General features: G+C 38.5%; 1 protein-coding gene and 1 non-coding gene across 5 annotated transcripts; both read right to left on the bottom strand.

Moving 5' to 3' along the window:
• Positions 1–228: 228 nt before the first annotated feature.
• LOC122317172 (importin beta-like SAD2 homolog) lies at positions 229–18,083 on the bottom strand. 4 transcript variants are annotated; one of them, XM_043134130.1, is made up of 21 exons: positions 17,792–18,075; positions 16,918–17,093; positions 16,609–16,779; positions 15,828–15,938; positions 15,649–15,726; positions 7,656–7,852; positions 7,427–7,487; positions 7,170–7,244; positions 6,699–6,776; positions 6,529–6,591; positions 6,361–6,444; positions 6,095–6,273; positions 5,651–5,690; positions 5,413–5,556; positions 5,096–5,215; positions 4,789–5,004; positions 3,751–3,927; positions 2,702–3,383; positions 1,875–2,074; positions 1,269–1,404; positions 229–657 (listed from the first exon to the last, which is right to left on the bottom strand). In XM_043134130.1, the coding sequence occupies exons 1-21, from the start codon at positions 17,985–17,987 to the stop codon at positions 500–502; spliced, it is 3,342 nt and encodes a 1,113-aa protein (XP_042990064.1). In that variant the 5' UTR covers positions 17,988–18,075; the 3' UTR covers positions 229–499. The 4 variants fall into 4 exon arrangements, 1 of the variants encoding a protein (XP_042990064.1); XR_006244386.1 differs by lacking the exon at positions 229–657 and adding an exon at positions 1,574–1,797 and having other exon boundaries at positions 1,266–1,404; positions 17,792–18,083; XR_006244388.1 differs by lacking the exon at positions 229–657 and adding an exon at positions 1,596–1,797 and having other exon boundaries at positions 1,266–1,404; positions 17,792–18,083.
• A 6-nt stretch (positions 18,084–18,089) lies between these two features.
• TRNAA-UGC lies at positions 18,090–18,162 on the bottom strand. Its single transcript has one exon. It is a non-coding gene; the product is annotated as a tRNA-Ala (tRNA).
• Between the last annotated feature and the right edge of the window lie 373 nt (positions 18,163–18,535).

Here is an 18,535-nt window from a genome sequence, read left to right as displayed (position 1 = left end):
TCTAAAATAGATAAAGTGACTTTGATTAGTTATTTTAGATTTTCTATTGAGAATGCTCTAAACAACCGTATTGAATTTCTCATAAAGAAATCTCCTATCAAATATATACCGTATTGAAGAACAGTATATACCTAAATGGAAAAAAATATATTGATCGATTCTTGGATGCATTTCTATTCTGTTTTCTCACTCGGAGACCCGTCCATAGACAAAGACCTTTAATACAAATTAATCGAAGAGAAATGATTTGTATAAACTCCAAATAGACAAGTAGCTTGTACCTAGCTACTTGCAGCTTGTTCCTAGCTAGCATTATTCTTAATCAAATGCTTCAATAGAATCGCAAACAAAACAATTACAAAGAGAAAATAGATCAGAAATTTTCCCATACCAAATCACAGCCCTGATTACAATCAAACCCAAAAACTTACCGAAGAGCCTCTCTTTTTAACTCTACACACCTTGACATGAAACTTAAAAAATAAAAAATAAATTCCACTCACCATGATTTCTGGAAGTATAAACTACATTCAGGGTAGGCGTTCAGGAACCTTGAAATGAGCTCCAATGGTAATGCCTGTCCTTGTATGAGAGCGCGATGGTATTTCTCAATCAGTGACAGCACAACTTTTCGCTCATCAACCTCTTCCAAACTACCTACACTCCCAACAAGAAAGACAACAGCAGGTGAATGAAGTAGTCGGCATACAGTTACATCTAGTAGGTAGGAATTCCATGGGAAAGCTAATCATCCAACACCCACCACAGACGAGTCACATGGCAACCAGAAAGCTTTTACCTTCAATCCCCATATTTTATTGGTCGCAATAAAACATACAACTATTGCATGCATTTTGACGGAAGTGCAAGCACACAAGCATGAACAGAAGAAACTGTCACCCAGCAATCAAATTCTTATGGGGGTTGTTTGGAGAAACCCAATAGTGGATTAGCCACAGACAGGTTAATTTGTTTTTAATTTTATTGCTGTTGATCTCCTAAAGCTGGACGGAAGTTATGGAAAGCCTTACGTCAAACAGCCACATGCTACAACAGATGATAAATGAAGCTAGGCCTTGAACAATATTTCCCGTCATTAAAGTTTGCTTGAGTTACTGGATGGAAATGCTCAAAAGTGGTACTTTTGAGCAAAAAGGCTTTACCTTTTGAGCAGTCAGTTTTTGGGCAATGTGTCACTTCTAATTATTTTTCATGAGAATGTAATACCGAATTATAGGAGTTACTGATTTAGGGATCAACAGGCTTACCCAACTCAGTCTCATGTTCTTGATCTTCTACGTCCCCCTCTTCAATAACTGTACCATTTTCCAATGCAACAGCTGCTTTAGCATACCTATCCAAAAACTCTTCTTCAGTTTCTTCTTGTTCCTCGGGCTCAGACTCCTGAGAGTAAAATATAATAAGTTCACACGTATGTGACATTAATGTACTGATGGACAGAAAACAAAATAACCAAAGAACCAACTTTCGAATTTTATGTCATTTTATTTTCTGATAATCAACTAGAGTGTGATTACAGATCAGTTAAAAACAGACGAGGTGCAAAAATCACCTAGGAAAAGTTGGGGCAAGACCTTAACAGTGGGATCTGTTGAATAAGGAATCCAGCTGCCAGGCAAATGGCCTTTGGGCCTAATGGAACTTCCACATCCCGTGGATATTGGGTGGTGGCTTGAGGTCACGGATACGATCCAGCCAGATGTGCAAGTAATCAAGGAAAAAATTCCACTTCCCATAGTGGCATTTTACATTCATTAGGATGTCATTTGTAGGCAGCTAGTCCAAAGGGTATATACGCTATCAACAACATTCCTCACAAATTAGATCTATACATAATAATTTGGAAGTCAAACCTCATCATAGTCGGAGCTTTCATCATCATCATCGTCATCATCGTCTTCCTCTTCATCATCTTGCTCAGCTTCTTCATTTTCTTCCTGAACTTCTTTCAGCCGTGCAGATGCCTCCAACAGTGAAGTAAAGCAGTCGCGCAACACACCACTGCTTGGCTTCCTTAGTCCCAGCTCCTCAACCACCTGGGCAAGTGCCATCACTGCAGGTCATTAAATAACCATTAGTATCCTTAATTTTTCAACCTACAAAAATGTATGGATATCAGGTAGTAATAGAAGAGAGTAGGGGGGAAAAAAGGAGGCCAACTAAGGCAGACAAACAATGCTCAGCCTTAGCTGACCATGGTCAAACTGTGAGGTAACATGAACTCACTTCTTTGTTCTGTGACACGATCTAGTATGAAAAGCATACCCCAACACTTCTCAAAAGTCAAATGGACTGAAGCATTCAATGTACAAGACTTCTTTATTTATTTATTTATTTTAATCAGTTCTTTAGATCTAATTATAGGATTAAAAGAAAAAAATCATAGGTGCAAGCCAAGTACGCAGAGTGCACTGAAAATTACATTACCAAGGGGGGCAACAAGAAAACAATGAAAGGCAAACATAATCAAATCCTAAATCAGAAGCATCAATGAATATAAGAAGGAATCTGTTACTTTGAGTTTGGCTTTAAGTGCGTTTGAGAAGTCCATCACTATTGAGGGTAAGAGGAGAAGAAATATACTGGATGGGGCACAAATATAGAAGAAAAAGGTCTACTAAAATTATATGCGGGTAAAAAAAAAATCATTTCCCAAGAGTTTAAGAAGTAGGAAACCAACCAATCAACTTTATCTCGGATTTTTCTGACAGACCAGATTCATAAGAGCTAGTGAGGAGAAAACCCAGGGCAGAAGCCCAAATTGTGAAGCCACCACATTCGCCCTTCCCCAAAATTTCTTCCACCACATCAGGATAACATAAGTAGCATGATGCTATAGCAAGTAACAACGGCTTCCACAGTGAACAAGGGTTACTTCGAATTGCCCTGAAACGGCAAAATGCTGCTCGACTGAAAGCAATCACCAATGATTGCTTCACACCATCTGCATCAAATGAGTAACTTGGGACATGAAGTAGTATATGGACACATGAGCAAGCCCTCCATGTTGCAGATGGATATTGTGATATGGCCTCACTGACAAAACCACCAATGCCTTCAATCATAGAACGTTGAGGCACGGGTGGAGCTGGAGGGGACAACGCCCTTCCTACAAGAAAATTCTTTAGCCCATATTTGCTGTGTAGATTCACAACATCTTTAATGCAGTCAAAAATAGATAAATTCTCTGATTCATCCCATGAATAACAGTCTGAAATTAGATTAGCCCAAACTAATAATAGCTCCGACACTTTAAGCTCTAGAAGAACATTGCTTCCAGAAACCGAGTTCATAATGGACAAGAGCAATGTTGATGAATCATCAATGCAAGATGCAGGGCTAGAACCCTCCCCTTCCCGATCCTTGCAAATTCCAGGAAAAAGATATATAATAAGATAAAATCAGAGACTAGTAATGGTCTATATTCTATTATGCCGCACAGAAACAAAAACCAATTGACTGTAAAGCTTGCATTCCTAAGATAACATCATATGCATCACCGCAAAGTAACAAATTTCTATAGGGTAAAAACACTAAGTAAAATAAGCTTTGATTCAAAACTAGAGTGATTTGTACCACATACAATGCTCTATCCGAATCAGATTATGGGGAGATTTTGACCCCCCACAAACACATGCATCATTTGCCATCCTTTGCTCACTCAAATAGAGCTTGATGCTATAAAGGTAATCCTTTAAAACATATTACAAAGAGGAACTTAAGACCAACCGATTGATAGATGGGTGAGAGCCAAGCATGTTGTAGGAGAGCAGAGAACGCTCTGCCAATGGTGGCTCGGCCAGATGTCCACTTTTCACTAAGTTCATTCTGCTCAAGTTCTTCAGGAAATAAATTTTCCCAGGACTGAGCCATCACTGCTAGTGCTGCAAAGCCCCGTTCAACCACCTATCACGACCACAGTGTCAATTAATCAGTAATACCACACTTTAACTCCTCATCAATTATGCCATTTTCAAACCCCCTTTTGTTTTAACTGTATGAGTCAGGGATCAGGAATTCAAATGCTTTAAATACCAGCAAAGTTCCTAATTATAATATATTTTGGTTCAGAAATATGTTAGAACATCAATGGAAATAAGCAGACCAACAAACCAATGTGTAGGTTGCAAATGCAGGTGTGCTTGCCACATAGACACATGTATGGAAACCGAATCTTTCATCAGCAATATTCACTCAAAGCAAATGAGCTATATTTAATTGCAAAACCTAACATTGATGGAACAGAGGGCAAGGCACAAACGAGAATATGGTTCAAAAATGTTTTTTGATAAGTAAATGATTTTATTAATGATGATAGACATAGCCCCAAGTACACAAGACGGTATACAAGAGATAAGACCTATCTAGGTCACAGTAATGGAAACAAGAAAGTCATGAAAATCTAGGCCATTAAAATCCATAGCTATGGCCCATAGAAATAAAGTTCTAAAAAAGAAGGATCCAAGTTCCTCTATTGTCCGCTCCTTATCTTCCTCTATGGTTCAAAATTCGACTGGCTCAAATATATAAAACTCTACTTGAAATCATTTTAGTTCTGATTAAGAAAATGTAATTGGGTAGGACGGGTTCAATCAAATATTTGTTTCTTTTTTCCTCCCATATGTGTGAAACCTAATAAACATAGCAAAAAATTGTATCTTCTTGCAGAGTTTACATGCCCAGATTAAAGTGTTCAATACAGAATAGCATAATCAGATTCTGAGAATCATACAAACAAGCAGACTAGCCAAGAAGATCCATACATACTTGAGGCCAAGGCTCTGGATTACCAGGTATCAACTTTGTGATTGTACCAACCAATGCTGAAACAATATATGGGATATGAACTGCAACCTTTTCATCTACAGCCTCCACTGTGGAACTAAGAAGCTGAAATAAAAGAGAGCTCTCTTCATCTCCATTACCAATCCTACCGATCACAACTTCAAGAAGAGGTAACCACTCAGGTGGCACATAGTCATTCTGAAGAGAACAATTCAAGCCAGGTGAAATTCAGAATGACATTGCAACTGCTGCAATTACAAAGTCCAAAAAGGTTCATTTAGAGACCTACCTCAAGAAGTGCAGCAATTGCACCGGCAGCAGAAACCCTGACAGGATAACAAGAAGTATCCCCCTTATCTGGCATGGCCAATGCCTTGAGCAATGAAGAATATACATCTGCACTCATCTCCTGAAACATAAACTGAAACTCAGTACCAGAATGAATGCATGACGGTGTTTTCCATTAATAATTCAATGTTCAAGAAATTAGCTTGGATGATCAAAAGAAGAAAGTAATATAGCTGTGATATAGCAAGTGACAAACACTTCTTTGGTGTGAGAGAAACAAGTAAAAGATGGATGACATGAGGAAAAAAATAGTCTCACTTCTCGTAGACAGGGTGCAAGCTCTCCAAGTACCCAATTTGCAGTGGCAAGCACGTATGGTAGGCATGCAGATATTGTATACAATGGAAGCACCCGAGTATAAATGAGAGTTGATATATATCCAGGTTCTCGCACCCTTAGAAACTGTAATGTGGTATACAATTAAAAACTCTGGTGTAAAGACTGATTAAACAACAATCTCACCACTGGTTAAACTAATGAGGTGAGATCCGCTTACATCTTGTAGACCACCGTATGCCATCAGAACACCAAAATAACTGTCATATTTAACAACAAGATGAGAAGAAAACAAAATATATATGTATACACACAAGCGCACAAGCACGCACACACTGTACAAGGGAGCCAGCTGGAATCTTTTTATCACCCAAATAAAAAAGGGAACAGAATTAATACAATGAAAGAAGGCATCTAAAGCCAGAACAATTTCACATAGAGGAGGTGATGGCAATCAAATAAGGCATCACTTCAGGGAAGATCATTAGGAATGCTTCCAGCATTTACTTATTCCCCATCCTCCCCTCCATATGGCAGGGAAAAAACCAAAAGATTAAAAAAATCAGCACGCACACAAATATCATGAACCCAACATTAAATTTTCACTTTACAATATAGTTTCAAATTGTAATTGATGGGCTTCATCAGAGAGACATGAACTCACTCATTTAAAATTTTAGGTTGGTATGCATTTGCATCAGAAGGAATAGGAAACTTTGACAAAAATGGAAGCACAAACAACTCCCCCATAAAACGGCGCTGACCATATCTCTTGTTTTTTTCACTTTTTTTGCGCTTTGAAGCAGCCGAAGAACCATTACTAGAATTTCCCATTGGAGGACCCTGGGGGACCAAACAAAAAACGTAAACAACACTGCTTGTCAAGAGAGACGGTTCAAAGACATTTATTGAGGAATACTGAGTAGTAACCGTTGACATGGAAATAACACCAAGTAAGTTCATTGCGCTTTTTCTAGCTGTAAACAAATCCTCCCTCCATCCGGAAATTTCTTCCTGTGTATAATTAGAAGCAGTGACATGATGGCTAATCAAAATGGTGAACAAGTATTTTGAGAACATTACAATATACTTTCATACAAGATCAGATGGAAGATTCTTTCGTATGTACTCCTCTGCATCTTCTTCCCACTCTGAAATATCCTATTTCCAAGCATAACCATTATAAAGTAAGGTTAATGTAACTAACTCATCTGTCCACCTTAAAACACACTTTAGATTAGAACACAAATTTCTTCCAGAAACCTTACCTTCTCATTCAGTACTAACGCTGGAAAGATTGCAGAGTCCAACAGAAAGTTAAAATGAGGTGAAACTAATCTCCATCCCTGTTGCATATGAAAATGAATACCTTAAATAAAGAAAGTTGCACTTAAGCAAAGCTTCAGAGTCCCACTGGTTAACTTTTTAAATAACTAGCAGGCCTTGTGAATGCCACTTTTTTTAGGAGGGTGGTGAGGGGTGAATTGCATTTAAGAGTACTATTGACCAACTTGCAAAAAAAAAATAAGGATAACACTGAGATGAATGTAACAAGTTCAGAGTATTTGGGCAGGGCCGATAGATTTTAATGGGTTTAATGTCCATGAATTTCTTTTTTTGGTTGTAAATCCTAGTTAGGTATTACACACGTATATGCCCTGTGTACTTGGCTATGCCTTTTGTTATGAATAAAACTTTTTGATTAACTATTAAAAAAAAAAACGTTCAGAGTAACTTACTGGGCCTGTCTCCAGGACATGTGAAATCACATCAAAAGCTAGGGAAACAATCCTCTCTGATAAAAAATTAAGCTCCTGCATGAGAAAAATTATTTTAGATGTTCTAGAATGCCTAATAAAGTAGCCAAATGGCAATTCTATACTCATGTAAGCAAGATAAATCAGACTAAGAGCAGTTCAGAACAAATTACACGCAAAACTAGTATGAGACATTCCAAATATGTGTTCTTGCATAACAAATTCAAAATAAAACTTACACTGGTCTTTTTGCTATATTTGACTATGTTTAAAACACAGTTGATGATGTCTGGCATCGACCTGAAATGCAATGGAACGCATATTAACACTGACCAAATATATTAAATATCCAATAAGTATTTTTTTTAAGTAGGAAATTTTATTATTGTAAATAAAAGAATGGGCAAAGCCCGAGTACACAGGATGTATACAAGAGCCAATAAATTGAATCAGAAATCACCGTATTACTTATCAGAGTACTTTCGGTGTCGGCTAATGATAGCACAGAAAATGAGCAAGCTTCTCTTTCCAGTCTTCAGCCTCATCAAGTATCCATCTTCTATGGTAACAGAACACTCAAAACTCAAAGAACCCAGAATGGCAATCAGATCACGACAAAAAGAAGGCAAAAGAGGAGCTAAAGCAGATGGCATGTGCGACCTCACCTGTAAAACTAACACTGATTCAAGAGCAAGACCAGTAGGGAAAGAAAAAAGAGATCAGTATAAAATAAATAGGATTTGGCACGGAGGAACCCAAATTTAACCAGGAAACAAAGTCGTTGGTGGCAGGGTAGCACCAGCAAGGTAGCAACATAAAATGAGAACTAAAATGCAAATGCATCATAGTCATACTATCCCCTGTGGCTTCTCATGAAAAGATTATGGGAGTTATTAAACAAATGTATGAAAGGCAGCGTCTCATAACTAGGGGTGTACTTCCAACTCGATCAAAATGGAAGACACTTTCCAGCCCAATGGAAGTCTGAAGAGCAAAGCTCCTTAAACCTCCCAACCTTGCCTAATTATGAGTCGGCATTCAAAGGCTGGTTTCAAAGTCTCTGAAGAACTTGAAGGTTGTGCTTACTAGTTACGTGTCTCTCCCTGAAACTACAATGCTTACTGGTCACAATGAGACAAGATCCCTTGGTAGGGTGAAAAACTCAATAATGCATCCTCTGGATACTAGATATGCTTTCACTTCCCAAGAGAGATGATAGGGCGAGATGAAAGAGTCGAGAGAAGAGTCTATAACCATGGATGTTGATGATTTAGAGAGAAGAATCTATAACCATGGACGTTGACAAGTTAGAGAGAAGTGGGGTTTTTCTTATTGGACTCAGTTTCAGCTTTAATGGTGGTAGCTGGGTAGCATGGACTAGAAATGGATTGAGACTAAGCTTGGCGGTAAAACAAAAGAAGATTCTGGGATACACTAACATAGACTTGCCAGTAAAAGAGGAGTAAACTACAAAGTAAATCTTAATTTCAATGTAAATTACTTATAAAAAAAAAATCAACGTCCATTAGACTTTTAAGGGCTCAAGGAGAGTTTTAACTTTTCTTGGGAATCCAAATAAAGCTGCAATGCAAAAGTAAAAAAGGAAAGAATACTTTTCAAAAGGGGATGTATACTTCTCATTTACAAATAATATGAGAATATCTTCAGTCTGGCATAGGCGTAAGAGAATTGTTTTACACCCTCTGATAAAAAAGCCCCACATTGGCTTTTTACAGTATTTTCCAAAAGCTCGACTGTACACTATAACTCCCATATGCCAATTACTTTTCTTCCTAAAATTTGAAAACCTAATTTCCATCTTTCTTTCCTTGGATTCTCTTTCACTCTCCCTTTCTCTCTCTCATTCTCTCCTTAGACTGCAGTTTTTGGCATAAGAAGAAACTTCATTTTCCATTATATAAAGGCGGAGGTAACAGGAAAGGTGGTGAAAAATATAGAAAGAAAACGAAATGGAGGCGACAAAATGGATCAGGTAGACAGCCCTCCTGGACTTCAAATCAAAGATGCCCATGTTTGGTGGAAATTAGGGCTAAGTAAAGCTCAACCCAGTTTCTGATGAATGTTCCTTTCTTTTTGTGAGATAAAAACCAGGTTCTTGTTCTTTAGCTCCTGTTTTAGTGAGGGAGATTTTGTGCGATGGAATTAATGGGAAAGATATAAAAGAGACAGACAGACAAGATTTGAATGAGTGTTTAGTTATTATTGTAACTGAGAGAAGGATTTTAGGGCAAAAAACATAAAGAAAATAAATGATGTATTTGCCACAAATGTCGAGAGATTTTCAATAGATGAGGGAGAGAGTGATCATAGTTTCGTGTTTTGGGGTTTTAGGAAGAAAAGAATGTATAGGGAAATTCTACAGTGTTTCTCTTTTCTTTAAAAAAGTGAAGAAATGTTGAGGTGTCAATCTTTCAGTGGGTGGCAAAAATGTCAGTTTTGCACCGGCTCCTAACAAAAGATGGATTCATATATATTGGTAGTTTACATATAAGGTGGACTGGGATTTTGAAACTTGCTTCTAATCAATCAAACCCTTTTAGGGAAGTGGCTTTGGCCTTATCAACATGAGAGGGGGGCCATGTGAAAAGCTTTAGTGGAGTCTAAATTTGATAACGCCTAGGTGAGTGATGTTCTAATGAGGCACACCGGCCACATGGGGTGGTATTGTGGAAACTTATCAAAAGAAGATGGGTTTGTTTCCTAGTCATACAAGATTTAAGATAAGTGATAGCACTTTAGGACCAAGTTCTGGCATGACTTATGATATGGAGACACTGCTCTTAAGGAAACTTTCCCAAAGGTGTTCAATATTGCACTGAGTGCAGGAAGTCTCAATGACTATGAGGAGCAATTTATGGCTTTTTCACAGCAATTGAAGCAGGACATAAACAAAAAACTAAAGGTGACTTGAAGAAGTATCGGGAACTCAAAAGATTGACTTGGTCGATGAATATGGAGGGCAGCTCCAATAGGGGTAGGGTGAAAGGGAAGGGGCTGGCCGTTCTTCAATGAAGCCCAAGACTGTATCATGGAATGTCTGTGGACTAAATGAGATCATTAAGCGTCTACGGATTAGGAACTTGCTTCGAGAGTGGAAGGCTAATATTGTATGCCTGCAACAGACGAAATTGAAAATGATTAATAGGAGAATTGTGTGGAGTTTATGGAGTGGAATTCACGAGGATTGGGTGTTTTTGGCCTCTAATGGGGCGTCGGGAGGGGTTGTGGTGATGTGGGATAGGCGGGTGGTGGAGAAGGAGGAGGATTTTATTGGGCAGTACATGGTAGCATGCTCGTTTAAGTGTGTCTCCAATAACTTTCTGTGGACTTTTGCAGGCGTCTATGGTCCTAACTTGGATACAGATAGAAGATTGTTGTGGGAAGAACTAGCTGGGGTCCATATATGGTGGGAACTCTCCCATGGTGTATAGGGGGAGACTTTACTATTATAAGATTCTCAAGTGAAGTTTCTGGAAGCAAAAGATTGCGGCTAGCTATGGAGGAGTTCTCAAAGTGTATCTTTGACCTGAACTTAGTGGATTTGTCACTAGCCGGGGGTACTGCTATCAGGTCCAGTCATGGTCTCGATTGGATCGGTTCTTAATTTCTCCAGAATGAGAAAGTCATTTCCTGGATATATGGCAAAAGCGTATGCCCCGTATTGACTCGGATCATTGGCCTATTTTGCTTGATTATGGAGGAGTTCATAGTGGTCGTCAGCCTTTTAAATTTGCGAATACGTGGTTAAAATCGAAAGGGTTTGTAGATAGGGTCAAACAGTAGTGATCTTCCTATCAATTCCAAGGCACTCCCAGTTTCATTTTTGTGGGTAAATTGAAAGAACTTAAAAGAGACCTAAAAGTGTGGACCTTGGAGCCATTCGGTAATGTAGGGGAAAACAAAAAAATAAAATTGATGGAAATTCAAGAGATCAAGAGGCTTCAAGAGGTACAACCACTTACTCAGGAAAAAAAGATCAGAAGTTTGAGCTGGTAGCAGATGTTGAGAGGATGATATTACTAGAAGAGATGTCTTGGCGCCAAAAGTCCACGGCATTGTGGTTGCAGGAAGGAGATCGAAGCACGAATTTCTTCCACATAATTGCAAACTCGCATAGGAGAAATAACAATATTTAGATGCTGAAAATTGACGGTGTGGAGTGTAGAGATGAGCAGGTAATCCACAATCATGTAGTTGAATTCTATGAAAACCTACTAACGAAGCAAGTGGGATGGCGGCCTCCACTGAATGGGATGGTCTTTGATACCATTGGGTCGAGCGATGTGTCACGCTTGGAAAGTGATTTTGGAGAGTTAGAGGTTTATGAAGTAGTAAGGAAAATGGCCAAGGATAACGCTCCAAGACCGAATGGATTCTCTATGGGGTTCTTCCAAGATTGTTGGGAAGTGCTAAAAGAGGACCTCATGAAGGTGTTTCAGGAGTTTTTCTTGGCTGGAAAATTTGAAAAAAGTCTTAACACCAAATTCCTTGCATTGGTACCTAAGAAGGTGGGGGCTACGGAGATCAAGGAGTTTCAGCCTATCAGTCTAGTGAATGGGATGTATAAGATGATCTCTAAAGTACTTGCAAATAGATTTGAGTCAGGTGATGGGGAAGATTGTTACGAAATCTCAAAACGCCTTTCTAAAGGGTAGACAGATTTTGAATGCGGTGCTAATTGTCAATGAATGCCTTGACAATAGTCTGAAGGCCGGGAACACAGGAATCATGTGCAAACTCGATATGGAAAAGGCATATGACTATGTTAACTGGTATTTCCTTCTTCATTTGCTTAGGAGGTGTGGTTTTGGGGAGCGATGAAGGGCGTGGATCCCTTGTTACATATCTACGGCAAAGTTCTCCGTGTTGGTAAATGGATGTTTAGTGGGCTTTTTTCATAGTTCACGCTGTTTGAGACAAGGGGGCCCATTATCACCCTTGTTGTTTGTCATAGTTACGGAGGTTCTAAGCAGGATGCTCTTGGCTATGGTTGCAAATGGCTTACTAGACGGAGTCCCAATCGGAACTCCGAATAGGAGTACTATTAATATTTCTCATTTACTATTTGCAGATAACACTTATTATGTGTGAAGCGAAGCAAAATCATATGCAAGTTCTGAAGGCCCCACTCTTTTGCTTTGAGGCAGTTTCTGTTTTGAATGTGAACTTGGAAAAATCAGAATTTGTGCCAATCGGGGAAGTTTCTAACATATGCTAGTTGGCTAAAATGTTGGGGTGCAAGATAACCTCATTTCCTATGACTTACCTGGGACTTCCGTTGGGAAGTGCATTGAGGGCGCTTTCGGTCTGGCATACAGTGATCAAGAAAATAGAGCGGAAATCGGCCGGGCGGAAGAGAATGTACTTGTCGAAAGATGGAAGGATTATCTTGATAAATAGTACATTTTCTAACCTACCTACTTATTTTTTTATCTCTTTTCCCAATTCCAGCAAGTGCGACGGCTCGTATTGAGAAGCTTCAGCGTGATTTCTTGTTGGGGGGGGGGGGGGGGGGGGGGGGGGGGGGGGGGATGGGGGAGGAGTTCAAATTTCACCTGGTTAAATGGGAGCAAGTGTGTCATCCTATCTCTGGTGGAGGTTTTGGGGTTAGAAATCTAAGGGTATTCAATCGAGCGCTATTAGGCAAATAGTTGTGAAGATTTGCCAGGGAACCAGACACTATGGGAATTGGTGATTGAGAAGAAATATGGTGGTTTATAGGGGGATTGGTGTACTAGAGAAGTAAGGGGGGCCTATGGAGTTGGGTTGTGGAAACACATAAGAAAAGGGTTGGGGGGGTGTTTAACCGTTATGTTAAGCTTCAGTTGGGTGTGGGCTCGAGGATCAAATTCTGGAGAGATGCTTGGTGTGGCAACAGGGCTTTACAAGATTTGTACTCTTCTATTTTCCAGATTGCAAGTGTTAAGGATGTTTCAGTGGTGGAAATTATGGAGATATCAGGGGGACAAATTCTTTGGAACATTAATTTTACTAGGGCGGCACAGGATTGGGAAATAAGCAACTTCGCAGACTTCTACAGCCTCTTATATTCTATAATAGCAAACAAGCAGCAAGAGGATGTTATATGGTGGACTCTAGCAGACAAATGTACTTTTTTTGTTCTTTCTTTTTATAAGGCCCTTACTCAAGAGTCCAATACCCAGTTTCCTTGGAAAAAGATCTGGAGACACAAGGCACCTCCCAAAGCTTCTTTCTTTGTATGGATTGCTTTCTTAGGTAAGATACTCACGACTGATAACTTGAGGAAAAGGATGATTATTATTGTAAACTGGTGTTGCATGTGCAGAGGAGGAGGAGAGTCGGTGGAGCATCTCCTATTGCATTGTGATACAGCAAGGATTCTCTAGAATGAGGTATTCGCTCGACTGGATATGGCCTGGGTTATACCAAAGACCATGGAGGCAGTTTTGGCTAGTTGGTCAAACATAAGAGGCAGGCAACCGATTAAAGCAATTTGGAAGATGATCCATCTATGCATTATGTGGTGCTTGTGGCAAGAGCACAATGAGTGAACTTTTGAAGACCAAGAACAATCGTTGGAAGAGCTTAAAGTTTTATTTTTTAGAACTCTTTATAGTTGGGCTATTGTTGTGGATTTTAATGGCATGGCCCTTCATTATTTTTTTGCCTCTAATGTGCCTACCTACTTAGGGCATCAAAGTTGTGTACTAGCTTTGCCATTCTTTGATCAATTTAATTTATTTATTTATCAAAAGAAGTCTCAATGGCTAACCTATTAGAGTTCTCTAGGGTGATGTATTCACAAAGCTTTTCAATTTCTTATATTCTACTAAACAAGATGTGGAGATGCAAATAAGATTCTTTTGAACCTCCCAAGAAAGGGTAATTTACTGTTTGATCTTTATATTAGGTCCTTCTACCTCAAAATAGCAACTCTTTTCCTTGGAAATGTGTGTGTGTGATCCAACCCCAGGGCTTGGCTCAAGTGGTAAAGGCATTGATCTTGGTGGTATGCTCCCTCTAGGTCTAAAGTTCAAATACTCGTGAGTGCAAATAATTTCTATGGGCCATCGGATTGGGGGAACTTCCCCTTGGATTTCCCAAGATGCACTTACTAGAAACTCATTATCAAAGGCATGTGCACCCCGAGATTAGTTGGGACTTGTTCTCGAACACCCGGTCCGGGTGTGTTATCTAGGGAAATATCATAGCATAGTATCATATTGGCGTCGAATGTGCAAAAAGGTATGGAATCTGTAGACCAGCTCTTAATGTTGAGGTTGTCAAAGTCTTGTGCAGTAACTTTATGGTAGATGTCTTTCCCAGTAGAGAAAAATATATGATAGCCCACAAATTGTAGTAATGTGGAAGATGATACCTACTTGTCTAATATGGTATATTTTTTAGGGACACTAGTGGTAAAAATTTTGAGGATCTTTTTCTCAAAATTTTGAGGATCTTTCAATACTTATTCTTTGGGCAACCGCTATAGATTTTAATAAGATGAGTTTTCATGATTTTATTATATTTTTTCTATTTCTACATAGGTATTCCTCTTATATACATTTTGTCTACTTAGGCCATTCCTTTTGCATTTTCTAATAAAAACATTTCCATTACTTACAAATATAATTATATATAACGAGTCGGGTTAGAAGTTGGATTCCAACCATCCTATTCCAACTTCTCAACCAGCAGAATTAGAAAAACGATAAAGCCTTCCGCTAACCAAGTCAACTATTGGAATTATGCTATAATTTGACTCAAGAAAAGTAGTTGAGATCCACATTTTAGGAATTATGAATAGGGCTAATCCTAACTTAAAAAAGAGATAGAACTAATAAATACTTGGCTTAGGAAACAAGAAAAGTGTTCAATGAAACAAGGATGTGACCGTGGTAAATTAGAGCACTAGAACTCTAAGGTTGTATTTGGTTGTTGGAGTGAGTTCAACTCACCCCAAACCAATCATTGATGGGACTCGCTATTTTTTCAACTTCTCATAAAAAAGTAAAACTCATCTCAACCTACTTCATACATTCAAACACATATTTCAACCTATTTAAACACATCTCAATGAAACCCACAAAATACTATCATTCACATCTCAATGAGAGCACCTCAGCTTCCAAACTCAGTCTTAGAGAAAGAACAAAAGAACATGCAAAAGCCAATTTATTGATCATCTCATCAGCAAAATAGTTAACACGCGACCATATTTGAACATCAGGTCTTATCACAAAGCCACAAACAAAGAGTGCATTGCCACAGGAAAATACCAGAATCACAGGCCATGCATGCATCTTTTTTTTTTTTTTTTTTTTTTTTTTGGATCAGTAAACAAAATTTTATTGATCATTGAATTCAGCTCCGCTGGATGCTACACATAATTGGATGATTGGTTGACAGACTCCTAAATCCCATCAAATAAGTATCAGAAACAGAGAGTAATACTTACAGCAAAATATATGCATTTGCAAACAGTGAGAAGGATTTTCTCCATTTCCATTTCTGTTCTATCATGGATAGCTACAGCCTGTCACACGCATCAAATAACCCATTACAAGGGAGACTTGTGGAAGAATGCCAAGGGGACTTAACGACCAAAAGACACAAAGGAAGGATAAATACAACTACCTTTTCAACCAAATGATGGAATACGGCTAGCAAGGGTACTAGAACTTCTTTTGCAATCTGCTCTAGCTGTGGTGGCACTGGTTCCTTAGCAACTTTAGAATTCAAAAAGTACTGCAAGAAAGAAATTAACATGATTAAGAGAACCTTAAATAATATTATTACAAATGCACATGAGTACATCAGCATTTACCAACTTTAGCTTTCACGTGCATTTAATAAACTACTGAAACTCTCGAGAAACAAATCGCTTTTAAGATTAAATGGTGATATTTAGAAGACTAACAAGATAGTTCATGCCATTGTTGCATAAACAGAAATTAACAGTATCAATAAGAAATGAGAGCATAAACAGAGCCCTTAAAAGGTACCATCTCATTTGGAGGCAAAATAGCAAGACAACATAGGGAAGAAATTAACTGAAATGAAAGGATGGGAGAGAAAAATAAATCAACGTGATGATGGGCTTATGCAGATTGATTATCACTAAACTGCAGGCCATAGTTTAATTTCAAGTTGTTAAATCACCAACTATCCAGGTTGTTCTTCTTCTCACTTGCTCATATGGGCAGTGCATTTCCCACATTTTTTATTGGTTTTTTCTAGAACACTAAATCATTATCTGCAAAACAAAAACCTCCACACTGTTTCCTACATTGCTCCATATAAATATAACGGTTTTCACACCTCCCTCCCTCCTAGAAAAATAAAGGACAACAGAAAGAGGTAGTTTTCTCCATGGGATCTTAGCAAGCTAGTTTATGCATGGGTAGAGGTTAAGCACCTGGAAAGGTCGAAGCAGTGCATGAAGAACTGTAAGGGAATTTATGGTGTTCCATTTACAGTCAGCAGTATTGCTAAAAAGATTACTATTTTGAATAGCAGCCAGTAGATCAGGTACGAGTTCAGGCCAGGAATTCTGCTTCACGAACTCAGCAACAGCAATGGCTCGAAACTGCCAGTATATCCAAAGCTTAAATTTTTTTTGATGAATAAATATCCAAAGCTTACATACGTAAGAAATATTGCTGAAAGAAGTTTTGGAAGATGTGCAATAAAAGAATGAAGGTTACAATATAAAACAATAACATACCGCTTCAATCAAAACTTTTAGAACTGCTGGTTCAACTTGAAGCAAAGCTCGCATGAGCTGGTCCTTGAACTCTTTACTGACTTTTGAGGACAATGTGCTGTCTTCATTGATAATTCGCCTAGTGAAATTCTTAAGGTATGTAGCAGCAGCAACTTTTTGACCATAATTTTCGCCTCCTATAGATTTAAAAACAAGCAGGTAAATTATGTTAAACCAAGTACAGCTGAGCAATGATCTTTATGAGCAAGTGAGCACTGGCAATTTATTATTAAGACAGCACGATATTGAACACAAGCAGCACGGATCGAGAAAAGGATCAAAATAAAATCCAGTCTCTTTTGGCTGCTTAGAGAATGTGGTTAAGAAAGATCGAAAAAAAAGGACCCTTTTCTAAAGTGAAATTCTTCACTGGCCTTGATTTTCGCCACGTAAAAAGTACTGGCTAAATAATATCATATCAATTCAATTTTACCATTTTCAAGGATTCGAAATTAAAATTAAGCGCAGTTAGCCAATTACGAACATAAATAAGATGGGATTTTGACCTCTTATTTGTTAATTTAGCCATGGAATTGAGAAACAAGAAACTTAGGGTCCGTTTGGCTGCATAGAGTTATGATGGAAATAAGAAAAATTGAAACGAAATCATTTTCGACGTTAAACTCTCCCATGTTCCTTATTTTTACTTCAATTCTTCGCAACAGACATGTCAATAAGTGTATGAAATGACAAGGAAAAATGCATAACTGAACCAACTTGTATTGCAGGCGGTACTTGGAATATGGGAAATTGGAATTTTTGCAGTTCTACTGGCAATAAAAAGAGAAGGGGGAAGAAAGAAATGCAATTCAAAAAATAAGTGTAGGGTTATTACCAGCGGCGATGGAGAGGAGAGAAAAAGGGAAGTCAGGGAGCTGAGAAAGGCGATCGAGAGCTTCCGAAGAAGCTCTAACAACGTGACCATCAGGGCTGAGCGTCTCGCTTAGCAGATGAGCGATTTGAGCGACCTCCATTGAGGTTGTCCAAGATTTGTGGCTCAGCAGAAACCCTAGCTTGTAGGTCGACCACATGCAGAATTATTGCGCGGGAAATTTGTTTACACTTTATAATAGGGTAGATCGGCAGTGGCAGAGACGTGAAAATCCGCAAAATCGATACATCTGAAAGCTAGATGGAGATGCGGGGTATCGAACCCCGTACCTCTCGCATGCAAAGCGAGCGCTCTACCGTTTGAGCTACATCCCCAATTGTCTTTGGCTCGGTAAAAATACATTAAATAATAGAAACTATGCAAAAACAAACCAATAAAGTAGAACTCCACTATGATCAAAAAGAAGGATAAAAACAGTTATTATATATAAGTGTCTATCTAACTGCTACAGTATTTTTTCTTATATTTGCCATTAAGTTTAGTTTTCCCGTTAATTTACTTTCTCTTTTCTCCTCATTACTTGCGTCAATTCCAAAGTCTCTCATTTCTCTTATCCCCCTCTAATTTATTTCTTTCTCTGAAAGTGTAAAATGCAGCAGTGCGTCAATCCCAAAATCTCTCATTTCTCCTATCTCTCTTTCTTTCTCTCTCTGGAAGTGCAAAAGGCAGTAGTTTTTATTTTTGGCT

The sequence above is a fragment of the Carya illinoinensis genome, chromosome 1 (assembly GCF_018687715.1).
Source record: "Carya illinoinensis cultivar Pawnee chromosome 1, C.illinoinensisPawnee_v1, whole genome shotgun sequence".
Taxonomy (NCBI): domain Eukaryota; kingdom Viridiplantae; phylum Streptophyta; class Magnoliopsida; order Fagales; family Juglandaceae; genus Carya; species Carya illinoinensis.
The sequence above is the reverse complement of the archived record's forward strand: the minus strand, read 5'-3'. Positions and strand labels throughout refer to the sequence as shown.